Below are 13536 nucleotides of genomic sequence, written 5' to 3' on the forward strand. Positions count from 1 at the left end.
AATTGAAAAAAAAAAAAAAAAAAAAAAAAAAAAAAAAAAAAAAAAAAAGAAGAAAAGAAAGAAAGAAAGAAACTGGGCAATTATTAACTCTGAGGAAAAAAGTTATAAGAAAAAAGGTATAACAGGTATAATCATACTGTACTACATGTTACAGCTGTCAAAAAGTCATAAGAATCTCAACGCAGTCTTAATAATGTCAGCACCTAATTCTAATTCGCTCCCAAACGATGGTGTAGTTACATTCATAAGATAGGAGAAAGGACTTCAGAGGGAGAGGTGGGTAGATAGGTAGTGGTGAGAGGTTAGAGAACTCACCTAGTCCCTCTATAGAAAAAAAACAAAAGAAGAAATAGCAGTAAAGGCATACCATTCAGAAATATGGAGGTAAATATCAAAAGGAACAACTAAAAAGTGATTGCCTCGATGGGGCAAGAATCAAGAGTAGGAAGGGCAGGAGAATATGTGCTTTTTTATAAGCCTTAAAGTGCAATTTGATGTTTTAAACCATGTACTTGTGTCTACTGAAAAAAAAATTTAAAGCAAATCAGAATAAAGGAAAATACTCAAGTAAGGAAAAAAAGTACAGTCCTTTAAGAAACCAAGTTAAAAAGAAAACTGGTGGCTAGGATATGAGGGTAGAATGCTTTATCTAAAACTACCCAAAGGCTTACCAATACAACATGTTTCTTCCACATAGGATGTAAAGAGTACATGGAGCTAAAAGTTTAATAGTAATGGGTACTTGCTTAAAAATGTGCCTTTGGTCTGTCCTTAGCATGTAGGGAGCCACTCTAAAAAGATATGTTAAGAAGGAAATTTATATCTTCAGTATTATAAGCTCCCAGAGCCAGCAGCTGCAGCAGTAGCCAAGAGCCGTGAGTCAGTCGTGAAGATTATAGGTGAGAAGGTAAAACGTTTCTTCAAATAAAATAGAAAGTCAATACTTTAGTTAATAGCAGTCCCTAATATTTCCTTGGAATGAGAAACCCCCCAATCTGTATCTAGGTGTTCATATTAGTTTATACCATGCTTCATCTCAGTTATTATATTTCACCAAATTATAAATTTACTTATGTTATTAAACACTTTTTACTAGAACAAGAATAAGAAAGTTAATTCTCAGAGTTTCTTTTGGTATTGATGCCTAAGAAAGGTCTAAAAGTTGAATATACAGTAAATATGGGTGCCAGAGTCATCAGATGCCTGTTATACAAAGTAGTATCCCCAGAAAGAATTAATCAGCTTCTGTAAAACTTTTCTTGTAACTTCAAAGCTGGACCTCAAATCTTCAAGAGAGCACAAGTTTATGATGTCTTACAAGTACTAATCTGCCATGCTCACTCACCTCCAGGCCTCCATATATGCTATTCCCTCTGCTGAAACACCTTCCCTAACTCATTATTCAGCTCTCAGCTGAGATGCATTTTTTCCTCCTCTTGATCCCCACTCCTTTTAAATGTTCAATAGAGAGAACTCTGGGCTTCCTCTAACACACCTGTACTGTAATCACCTGTTTATAACTATCACCCACAGGGTATGAGTGCCAAGAAAGCAAGGGATCATGTCACAAATGTTCACATTGTAATCTGAGCAACTGCATGTAGCATCTACTCAAAAGACTGGATGGGAAAATGCTATAAGGATGTCTAACTGTGAATAGGGTCCAGCATATCCTATTCAAATGGTATTCAAATACTGCTAACAGCATACACACTTAACAACAAAACCCAGTAAGATGTTCTTGATGTCAGTTAGTCTACTCCACTGATGCACTGGGTAGAGATGGAGTTTGGGAAAAATAAAGAGTTTATGAATGCATGAGTTCCCTGGTGGCCTAGTGGTTAGGATTCCAGGCTTTCACTGCTGTGGCCCAGGCTCAATCCCTGAGATTCCACAAGCCACGTGGCACAGCCAAAAACAAACAAAAAAAGAGTTTATGAGTCAATGTTGGTAAATGGAAAGGTTAAAAGATAGCAAGATAGCAGGAAAACCAAATGAGGTTGTCCAGCCATATGGGATTATTAGATATTTATACAAATCCATTTTAGAATAGTATTATATACATTACCTCAGAATCTGTTTTCAGTTGTGTGATATGAAATTTCCTCCTCTGATTTGCTTTTTTATCTTGAATAATAATTTCACGCCAATTTCTGCTCACTTTCCAAATACTATAACAAAAAGATCAGTCCTTATATTGTATATATTCCACAGAATTAATATTGTTCACACATGACAATAAGAAAAATTCATTTTAAAGATTTTGGATAGTTTATTTAAAGCTAAAATTTTACATTAAAAATATGACTTGATCTGCATAGTTGTGAAAGAATACCTATTAAAACATGCCAGCATCATATTGACAGATTACTATCTCATAAATGGTTAAGGAAAAAACAAAGTTTCTTAAAAACCCAAATGAGTCCACTGCGAGGCTAATTAAGAGGATTTAACTTAAACATGACACTAAGATTAAAAATTTGGAACATGACATGCAGCAAATGATTATCAACTGTAGTGCAAGAGATTCTATAAATTTCTCCTATTATTGTATTTAACAAATTTCTGTCACTTTGATTAAATAAACACAAAAGCAATCAATCCTTTATTGGAAGTACTAAGTGCCAAATACAACTGATCCCTGAACAACATGGGTTTGAATTCTGTGGATCCACTTACAGGTGGATTTTTTCAATAGTAAATACTACACAGACTGGTTGGTTGAATCCAGGGATGCCGAACCATGGATACGGAGGAAACTCGGATATGGAGAGCTGACTATAAATTATACAAAGATTTTTAGACTGCATGGCAGAGGGTCAGTGCCCCTAATCTCTGGCTGTTTAAGGGTCAGCTGTAATAAACATTATTATGGGTAGCACTACAAAGTTCCTATTTTATAAACCAAAGTTTATAAGACTAAAGCAGCTAAAGAAAAACACAATTTATGTCTAGTGATTGCTTATTTATCAATAACTTTGACTATATTAATTATTAAAGAAAAGCTAATCCTACCACTGTTAATATGGTCTTTTTTATTACTTTAACTTAAAAAATCACTCAAAGTGAATGAGGTCAGGAGAAGGTTATGGAGGGCCCCAGGTTATAGTTGAGTTGTCAACACTACTATTCTTCCAGTTACCGTGGCCACTTCAATTGCCATTGCCTCTCCTTAAGCCGATACATGTGCCTTATATCAGATAGATGGAGAGATATAGGCAGAAAGTCACTCATTAATGGGGAAGAAATGAAATACACGTTTGGGTATCTGCCTCAGCTATTTCAACTGACCATAATTTCTCATATTACCAAGAATAAGCACTGCCAAGATTATACATGCACTCTGCAATACAAATACTATAAATCTACAGGGATGGCAGCAAAGGCAATTATTGAAATATGACTGAATATCATTTGTTCCTACAAGCGAGCACCCAAGAGTCACCCAAGTTTTAATTTTAACTGGTCTGTATCCAAATACTCCAGCATATAAAAATAAAATTCCTATGTCGCAGCCATCTCCTTATTTTTTTAAACAAATAATTTATCTCATTTGAACATTTTTTAAAGGCACATGTATGTAGGCCATTAATCTGCTTATCATCCTACTTGGGTTACACCAAAGACATTCCTGATCAAGGCTATTCTGAAAGGACTTAAACCTTAATAAGAGTTTTGGGGAAATATGGGCTGAGAAATCAGAGGGCTCAGCTGTAGACCTGGATCTGTTTCTGTCTCCTTGAGCGACCATTAGCAGATCACTTCTCTGGAGCTCAGTTTTCTCATCTGCAAAATACATGATAGGACTAGACATTTCAGAAGACTTCCAGCTATGAGATTCTACAATTCTCTACAAGAGCCTACACTTAATTTATGGGGAAAAGGTGAAGAAGGGTTTTAATAGAAGCAGGGGCCATAAAAGAGTAAGGATTCTATGAACCCAACTCTTCACACATACCTATGGAGAAAGAGGCTCACTAACTCTCTTGCATGTCCTTCCCCAACCATGATCTTGCAAAAATCCTGTTCCACATGGCTTCCCTCCTTCCTGGTCACGGCATTCCCAAGGGCCTTGTCTTCTGATAGTCCTGAACTTCGCAAAATTGCCAGTATAAACACAGTCTCTCTTTAGTCTTGTAACTCTAGTTCCTACCCTCAATACTCCTATATATGTGACTTAGTTTCTCTTTACTTATGAAGCAACATTCAATATACTGAAATTTCTGTGAAATTTCTGAGACACTGAAGAATTTCACTAAACCACCTTTGATAAAATATAAAGTATCCAAGATAGAGATGCTAAAACAAAATTTCAAAAAAAAGTACTCAACTAACAGAAAAGCTTTCCAACTTTAAAAAAAGTGATAAAAGGCAGTTTTATTTCAGAAAAAAAAAATTTCTTACCTGCATAGGCTTTCTGCAGCCAAGGAATCTAAAACCATAGCAAGAACATGCTTTAAATTTCTGTATTTTAATTCTGTTAAGATATCCAGTTTTTCTATACCCATTTTCTTGCCAATCAGGCCTGCAAGTACACGCTGTAGTACAGCTATTTTCCCCCCGTCCCTTTCTTCTAACAATTCACGTGCACCGCTTTGCTGGAATCTTTTCCTTTTGCTTTTCATAAAGAGCTCATGCACTAACTGCAAGGCTGGGGTCTTTGATAAATTCTTAAAGCTTAAACTCAAATCCCCACTCTTATTGTCACTGCTTGGCTGACTCTCTGAGATGTCTGAAGTGGCCACTGGTGTTGATTCAGAGCCAGAGAGGTTGGGCTGCTTTTCTTCTTCTGTCTCAGATTGTGAGCCTTGCTCCCTAAGGGTGGACAGTCTTCTTAATCTTCCAAGACGCCTTGATCTTCTTACCGTGTCCCTGACTTTGAGAGTTCCCTTATGTTTCTGAAGCAGTTCTTGGAAAGAGCCCTCTTGGTCAGTGAGGGAATCTTCTGATTTATCCAAGCAAAGTGAGTTAAAGCCACTGTCTTCAGGTGTTGAAATATTGCGTCTCACTTCACCTAAAGGAGAAAGCCTTTGACTTACATTAAATTTAACATTTGCTACGAGATTACTTATTGGAGTCACAAATATGTCCTCATCTGTTCCACAAGTTGTTCCACTGACCGAAGAGCCCCGAAGTTCAGGATATGTATTCTCATCATTAATACATAGACTGCTGTCGCTAAAGTCATGTGTGATAGAGTCTTTAAAACTATTGCCTTGAATTGGAGATATACATTCAACTTCAAATAGGCTACAGTTATCTTTGGAATCATCAACTGTGGACGTCTTCTGTTGAGAAAAATTAAGTCTCAATTTTTGACTGCTGGAAGTTGCTTCTTCTGTTTTCAAAGTGCTGGTAACTAAAGAACTAAAATTATTTTGCCTTGGGAAACCTGAAGCACTGCTTGGAATATTTTTTTCTAAATTGGGAACTTGGCTTGTACTACTTTCGAGAGAACTATTTTGTGATTCAAAGTCCCCCTTTAAAAGAGAGAAAGATACGTCCAATCTTCTGCGCAGTAAAAATTTTTTTCCACTGACTTTAGGAGTTTCACAAAGGTCTGGGGTTTTATCCTTTTCCTTCCTGGGGAAGACAAATCTCTTTCTTTGAGTGGGAGACTCTAAACTATGTGTTAAGGCCAGACTTGAAGTTTCAGGATGTTCGTGGATTAAAGTTGAGCCTCTTTCTTTCTTTCCAAATGATTCTTTATCTGTATTATCAAAGCTGCAGGATTTTAACAGCTCACTGTAGCCACTATCTTGAAATGAAGACGTGGAACAAAAGTCTCCAGAGCTGGACGACTTGATGTTGACAATAGGAGAGTCCACCTCATTTCCTGCTCCAGTGCCAGCTTGACCTGAATGCCTTTCTGACATCTTCAAAATCTCTGTTTCTACAAAGTGAAAACAAATTTTATTCTTCCTTTGAAATGAACAGTCTGGCAGCTTACACCAAAATACATTACTTGTTATGAGCACAAATAATAATGGAAAATTGTATGACAATAAAAAAGTTACTTTAAAAAACAAATCTACTCTACACTATACTCATGTGTCTCTTACATAAAACAATGTTTTAACATCGCGAAGACCAAAATTTCCAGGAAATAAGTATTCACAGATTACCTGACTAAGCATAGTCTAGGCACCATGCACAAATATTTTCTTGAACTACACTTGAGAAAAAAAAAAATCTCATGGTGCCATTTTTAGATGATTTTATTACTTTATGACTTTTACAGTGCTAAAGTACATTATTGTAGTTTTAATATTCTAGCTTATTTGTGCTGACCTATATTTCATCAGTTGGATATTTCCTTTTGAGGTTTTGCGATGTAAATAAAGCTGCTTAAAAAAAAAACTATATGCTGATTTTTAAACATGTCTTTGGGAAATGTGTCAAGTAAGTGCTGCCACTAGACTAAACTGCAATATGGCTAAACAACTCTAGGATAATGTCATTTATACTTGTAACACGGGCCTGTCTCAGAAACTCAGTCCTCCTGACCATTCACAAGGTCTAAATTGGCAGACTTTCACCTTTGCAAAGACTCTTTGGCTCACTAATAAATTACTAACACATTCTTGAGTTAGCCAAAATGAACCCCTGCCCCACAGATACATGGCCATGTCAAACCTGGCAAGTTATACTCATTCACGCCTCATCTTCTAAATATTTTCTATTTGGGGGAAACCCACCCTTTATAATATTCTTGAAATTGCAAATAAAGAATTCAAGTACATTCCTTAAAGAATAAATGTGATTCAGTAATTATATTTGTAAGGAATGACACTAGGAAATACTTTACTCTTGTTTTTAAGGAAATACTTTACTCTTTCACCTTTTCAACGCTATCATTGCATTCCTTCTTTGTGGAAACTTGAATTACATCTTAGCTCAAAGTATAAGAAGAAAAGATAAGAAAGTTATCATAGCATATATTTCTTCAGACTATTTAAGGGACACTAAGAAAATTGTCATTCTTTCAAAGTTCTCTCCAGACCAAGTACACGATTCTTCTCTATTAAAAAGATCCTGGGAAGATGTATTTTAGTTGAGTATAATGGGAAAGTAATTTATTTATGCTTAAGTTACATCAGTTAAATATGTAAATGAATGAGCTTAAAAAAAGTTGCTACAGTAACCACAAAACCAAATAGTTTCTTTATGGTGTAATGATCATTAGGAGATCATTATTACTGGGCAAAGCATCTAGGTGTTTTTCAGTCTTTAAAACCTATATTCCATTTTGGTAAATCTCACACATGTTCTCTTCTGATTTAGATTCCCTCAGATTGTGACCATCACTGCTCTCTTCCGTACATGCTTACCAGCCAAAATTATCAAACTTTGCTTTCTATAATTCATATTATATTTTTAAACAATTGTTGTTTTCAAAATATTAAGTTAGTAAGATAGAATGTGTTTTCAAATTACACCTCCATCCACGAATATTTCCCCCTCTCTGAGAATCACTCTATTAAGTAACAGTTTTCACTCATTTGGTAAAGTTAGGTCCCAGCCTTTTTTTTTAAGTTACAACAAATGTAACTATTCTGCTACTTCACCACTAGGTGTCTCACCATGCTAGAATTTGGGAATCTGAGAGGCAAATTGTTAGAAACAAAAGGAGGGGCACAGAGATCATCCTCTCCCTGCTAAAAACATAAACTGGTTGCTTTAAACATACAAAAAACTTCCTAAATTTTTCTGTTCATCTACACATTTGAAGTTGCTTCCACCGTGCTTTCTCTGATGTCATCATTTTTTTCATCTTTCATCATTTTCAACCCAAAACATTGGTCTCAAACAAAATGTGGTTATTCAAACTTTAAATTTAAAATTATTTATGCAAAATCGTGGAACGCCTGTTGACTTGTTCAGTTTTACTGATTCAGCAGTTCACTGATGAATCAAACAAGCCTCTTCAATATTCGTTTTTTAAAACCAGAATCCTGATAAGGATTGAGAACACTTATCTCTATAGCGCTCTTAAAAAAAAAAAACAAAAAAACAAACGGATTAACTCAATGAAGTACTTACAATACGATAACAAATTAGAACCAAATTTCCTTCATTTGTTAAAGTGTAAAATCTTACCATCAGTAAAGCTTGAGTTCTTAGACGTCAACGTTATGTAGGCTTCCAAAAAAGGAAATGTCTCACTTTGCCTTTAAAATTCGTGCCAAAGTAATACCACTTAAAGAGAAAATTTTAATTTGAACAATTCATTAAAACGTGCAGTAGCACGATACCGGCTAAAATCTGGATACGTGAAGTACATGCTACTGGGATTAGTTCTAACACTTGAAAAGGCCTAAATCATTTTGAATTTCCTCCAGCTTTCCGGACAACCGTAATTTTAATATCTTTGTTTTCTCCAGCTACCCTTGGAACGGAGGAAACTTCTCAAATTGGGGTTTCTGAGATGCAGTGTAAGCCGCAGCGCGGTCACCTCCTCCCCCAGGAGCAGTCGGCGGGTGGGTGGTTAACGGTCTCCGCAAGGCGTCAATCGGGCCTCTTGTCCCTCCGCGGACCCTCCCCAGGCCAGACTGTCGGAGGGAGGCCCGGCCTGGCCCCAGGGCCTAGGAAGCCACCCACGGGCTGAGGGTGGGTGGACCGTCTCCTGGAGCAGAGCTAGGGGAAAGTGAACGGCGTCGGGGCGCCTCTCTAGTCCCGGCACCCGGGAAGCAGAGCGAGAGCGGGCGCCGGACCGGGGAAGCCCGGAGGCCGCCCAGCCCGCACACACCTGGCGTCCCCTGCTCCCGCCCACGTGGAGACCCGGGGCGGCCGCACCCACGGGGTCGACGGGCGGGCGAGGACCGAGGCGGCTGCCGCTGGAGCGCAGGGGAGGAGCCGCGGCCTCGCCTCCAGCGACGCCAGGCTATGGCAACCCCCACGCCAGCTTCGTGTGGGGCCGCCGCGTTTCCCTCCTTCGGTTTGAACGGCCCGCCCAGAGTAACCGCTGAGCGCCGCCCCGCGCCGCCCCTTCCTCTCGCTCTGCGGCGCCCCAGCCGGCGGCCCCGCGACCCGCAGGCCCCCGGCCCAGCCTCCGCCCGAGGAAGTCTAAACTCGCTTTCCCATCCCTCCATGCCCACACCCTTCCGAGGCTCTGTGAGGGCTTCCTAATTTGATAGGCTCTTCCCCTCCTCATTTTAACTTTGGGGAACACTGTATAGAAAGGTTAATAGGTCCTACAGTGGGATGCTATTAAAAATAACGTAGGAAAACATTCACTTGAAAATGTTTCCGGAGATGAAATCAAGCGTGAAAAGCAGGTTACAAACCGAATGACTCATTTTAGGTTAGAAGTACAGCTATACACAGGATAAAGTCTGAAAGGTTTGACTAACTTGGTTACAGCATCTCTAGACATCATTATGCTTGTTTTTTTAGGCATCTAAAAAGGGATGTTTTATGTGCCAGGCTCCATCCTTCTGCTCTTGGCAACTTCTTCCTAATCTCTTTTTTTCTGGCTTCTTTTCCTCTGCTTACTCCCTAAATGGGCGTCCTACCCAACATTTTTCTTACTTTACCATTCTGTGCTTACGTAAGTCTCATTCAGAGTTAAAAGCATTACTTTAAAGCCAGTAACAGCCACTGCTACCACTCTCCTCCGACAGAACATTTCTCCATCTGGATGCCCCACAGTTATCCTAAATGCCATATATCCAAAATCAAACTCACTAACAATGATTAAGCTCTATGTGCCAATTATTGGGCTAGGTACTGGGAATACAAAGATGGAATAGCGCAGTTACTGCCCTGAAGGGCTCACTGGTGTAAGTGCTATAGTAGAGGAATGGTAGTAACACAAAAGAAAAGGGATCAACTAAATCTACAGCGATCAACTAAATCCAGCAGAAGGATGGAGTCTGGCACATAAAACATCCCTTTTTAGATGCCTAAAAAAACAAGCATAATGATGTCTAGAGATGCTGTAACCAAGTTAGTCAAACCTTTCAGACTTTATCCTGTGTATAGCTGTACTTCTAACCTAAAATGAGTCATTCGGTTTGTAACCTGCTTTTCACGCTTGATTTCATCTCCGGAAACATTTTCAAGTGAATGTTTTCCTACGTTATTTTTAATCTACAGCGGAAGAGTGGGCAGAGCTACCTTTATATAGACTGTGATATGAGGTGGATTTTGAAGGAAGGGTAGCATCTTTAAAGACAGATAACGGGTGATTCTAAACTTGAAACAAAATGTACCAGCAGGAAAATTGAAACAGTTGGGCACATTAGAGAAACTACAAATAATTTGTTACAGCTGGAAACTAAGACTGGTTTGAGGAAAGGGCAAAGAAAATTATTGACAAGGGGAAGAAGCCAAGCCGTGGAGAGTTTTGTATGCACGTTAAGAGTCTGAAGTTTATCCTACGCGCGAGCTTTCTCTAGTTGCGGTGAGTGGGGGCTACTTTTCGTTGCAGTGCGCAGGCTTCTCATTGCGGTGGCTTCTCTTGTTGCAGAGCACAGGCTCTAGACACGCGGGCTCAGTAGTTGTGGCTCGTGGGCTCTAGAGCGCAGACTCAGTAGTTGTGGCGCACGGGCTTAGCTGCTCTGTAACATGTGGGATCTTCCCGGACCAGGGCTCGAACCCCTGTCCCCTACTGGCAGGCGGATTGTTAACCGCTGCACCCCCAGGGAAGTCCCAGGCAATGTAGGACATTTTAGAAGGACCACTCTGGTGGCAGGATGGAAGACAGAAGGAAGAGAGGTGAGGGTGGCTTAGGAAGCTACTGCATTACTCTGGAAGATAATGGGGGTGGAGAAGAACCTACACCTGAGTCAGTTGGCAGAATGAACTGCATGCAGCAGGGGGTGAGGAGCCAAGAGTACAGGTTTGGGAGAAAATAAGATGAACTTAGTGCGAGGTTGTTACGTTTGTGGTACCCATAGGACTTAAGGAATTGGTGAATTACACATTCTTCAAGATGGCACCTCCCTGAAGCCTCCCGCACACATTCGGATAGAATGAGTAGTGTCCTTTCTAGGTCCTCAAACCAGTCTCTATTACAATCAAGCCTCTATTTTGCCACTCCCTGCCCAGCACTTGCAATCCTCCTCTCCTGAATTTTCCCCATATAATTTATCACCTTATAAAATACTGTATTATTTACTTACTTTGTGTAAGGTCTGCTCCCCACTCCACTGTAATGTAAACAGGGCAGGAGATTTTGCCTATGGTTAAATAAAAGCCACACGACCCCAAAACACCATTAAACATTGCCCTTTTCTCTTTCTCCAGTAATTTTTCTTTAGATATTTTGTTACAACTGAAGAGTAAAAGAATGTATCATAATTCCCTTCTATTCACTCGAAGAATAATTTTACACCCCTCCCCACCCCAAAAATGGCAAAAAGACACCTAGTTACATGTAGCTTGCCCTAGCTTTACTCATATACCGCAAATTTAAGCCACTGAGCTATATTTTCCTATTTTTTACACATCACAGTCTTTGGCCTTTTCCCTTCCCTTTCTGGATTGGGTGTAATCTCATTACTGACCTCAGGATTCTAAAACCCATATGTTTTCCACAGAGCTAACGCTTCTTTTGGAGACCATCCAGGAAAACATAATGAAAGGGTTTTCCATCACCATAATAGTCAAGCTATGCAGGTATACTTAAATGAGTATGATCAAGAAAAAGGAAAACAGATACTCAGGGGAAAAATTAGCAGCTTGCATCTCCATAACCATATTATTGCAATGTAAGCATTTAAAAACACTAGTATCCAAGTTGGCAAAACAAATGCCCTCATTAAGAGAGAGCAATGCGATGATGTCTGGCACATAGCAAATGCTCAAGAAAAGTTAGCTATCACCATTGATAACAGCTTCCACAGACCATGCTCCAAAATGATCCTAAAATTACTGGTTCCTGCTGATAGGAAAGAGAATGTTGCACTGGGAACTAGCCTCGACATGAACTCTTGTTGAAATTCTGGATCTCCTTGCTATAACTTGTCTTTACCCTAACCCTCTGTAGGGTTCCAGGACCCATTTGTATTCTACATGTGTTGATCCATTCTGATCTCCACAAACTGTGTTATGTGCCAGCATCATCTTGATAACCTCAAGCTGCATAGTCAGAACCCAGGTCAGTTTGCATTGATTAAAGTTACACTTTCTGGATCACTCCATAATCTTTCTCTTATCATGACAATGGTTTTACCTAATATTTCTTGAGTGAAGCTCATTTTGACTGTTCTATTGGATTACCTCTTCCCTTTGGCTAAGAGGAGGGGTATTTCGTAAGAGAGCTGATGATCAAAATATTTATGTTCTATCTTAGCCTATCTGTGGAGAAAGAAGCAGGACAGTCCACTGTGTTTCCTGGAAATTTAAAAATCAGCAGCTAGGAAGACTGAGAAAATCGAGTTAAATCTCTCAGGCTGGTCTGTGGAGGTGCAACCAGTTGGAATTCCTTCTGGAAGTGAAAGGGGAGGCACAAGGTTCCCAAGTTGCTGGATGGAAGACCGAAAAGCAGTATAGCCTGCTTAATAAAAATCAAAGTAGTGCATGTTGGGGAGAAAGAAACCTGCTTCTCAGATTAACTAAAATAGTTACTAACAACTGGTTATTTTCTAAATTTTAATAACTTCATTTTCTTCTCTCTCGTGATATAAGTAACCTGCTGTGAAAGAAGCAAACGAATGCAAATGTTGTGAACCCAACTGTTACTAGTCTCACTAAAATTTTGATCTTTGAAAGAACACGCCTCCACTGGACAAGTCGTTTTGTTCTTCTGGGGGGGAATTAATACATGGGATGAAAGGAGGGTCAATGGACAGCTACCACTACCTAAATCCCTTAGCTTTAAGTGGGAGTAATTGACGTAGCTGCCCGCAAGCCCACCTGTGCTTTAAAACGAGTAAAAGGAGGGGGTTATAGGGATGACGGGAGCCTAGGAGAGAAAGGGGCGAAAAGCAAAAACGAAATTATTCTAAGGATAGGGGCGGCTGCTCCACTGCCCCAGCACAGGTATCAAACGACTGGAAATGCATAATCTGAAAAGTGCTTTTCTACGTGAAAATCAGCGGTGGAGCCGATTCTTCTACGTTCCTCGGAGTAACGGTCAGCCTAGGATTCCACGAGCACTTCACTTGGGTTTCTCTTCTAACCCTCCGCCCTCCTGGAAAAGTGTTACTTTCTACCGACTTCATATGTCAGAGAAACAAACCTCCTTCGACTTGAGGAGCTTCTAAAACGCTTTACTTCCCTGAAAAGTGAAAACAGGTGAGACCGAAACAAGCACTTTTGTCCAGAGTCTGAAATACAAAAAAAACCCAGCTTCACCACCTGTGCTCAATCCGGCTTTCTCTGCCACACCTGGGGCGAAAGGGGCGGAGACTCCGCTTGCGTCATAAGCCAGCGCCGGAAGTTGGCTGCCATACAGCGGCGAGGTGGAATCTGTTCGGGAAAGCAGGGAAGCTTCTCCGTGTTACGAGGGTAGGTAATTGGCGGGTTGGGGGGTCGGTATTTGGGCCAAAACTGGAAAGGCGCTAGGGGCTAAACAGGTCCGGTGTGGGG

At 39.9% G+C, this 13536-nt stretch overlaps 1 protein-coding gene across 1 annotated transcript in view; it reads right to left on the bottom strand.

Moving 5' to 3' along the window:
* The window catches only part of FBXO43 (F-box protein 43), an 11692-nt gene extending 2600 nt beyond the window's left edge, over window positions 1-9092 (bottom strand). Inside the window, exons 1-4 of the mRNA XM_007457173.1 lie at window positions 8602-9092; window positions 8101-8171; window positions 4405-5893; window positions 2069-2171 (exon numbers count right to left, since the gene is read on the bottom strand). Of these exons, the coding sequence (XP_007457235.1) occupies window positions 2069-2171; window positions 4405-5893; window positions 8101-8171; window positions 8602-9092 (2154 nt within the window). The remainder of the gene's footprint in view (window positions 1-2068; window positions 2172-4404; window positions 5894-8100; window positions 8172-8601) is intronic.
* Between the last annotated feature and the right edge of the window lie 4444 nt (window positions 9093-13536).

This window comes from Lipotes vexillifer, unplaced genomic scaffold, assembly GCF_000442215.2.
Source record: "Lipotes vexillifer unplaced genomic scaffold, Lipotes_vexillifer_v1.1 scaffold376, whole genome shotgun sequence".
NCBI classification, from domain to species: domain Eukaryota; kingdom Metazoa; phylum Chordata; class Mammalia; order Artiodactyla; family Lipotidae; genus Lipotes; species Lipotes vexillifer.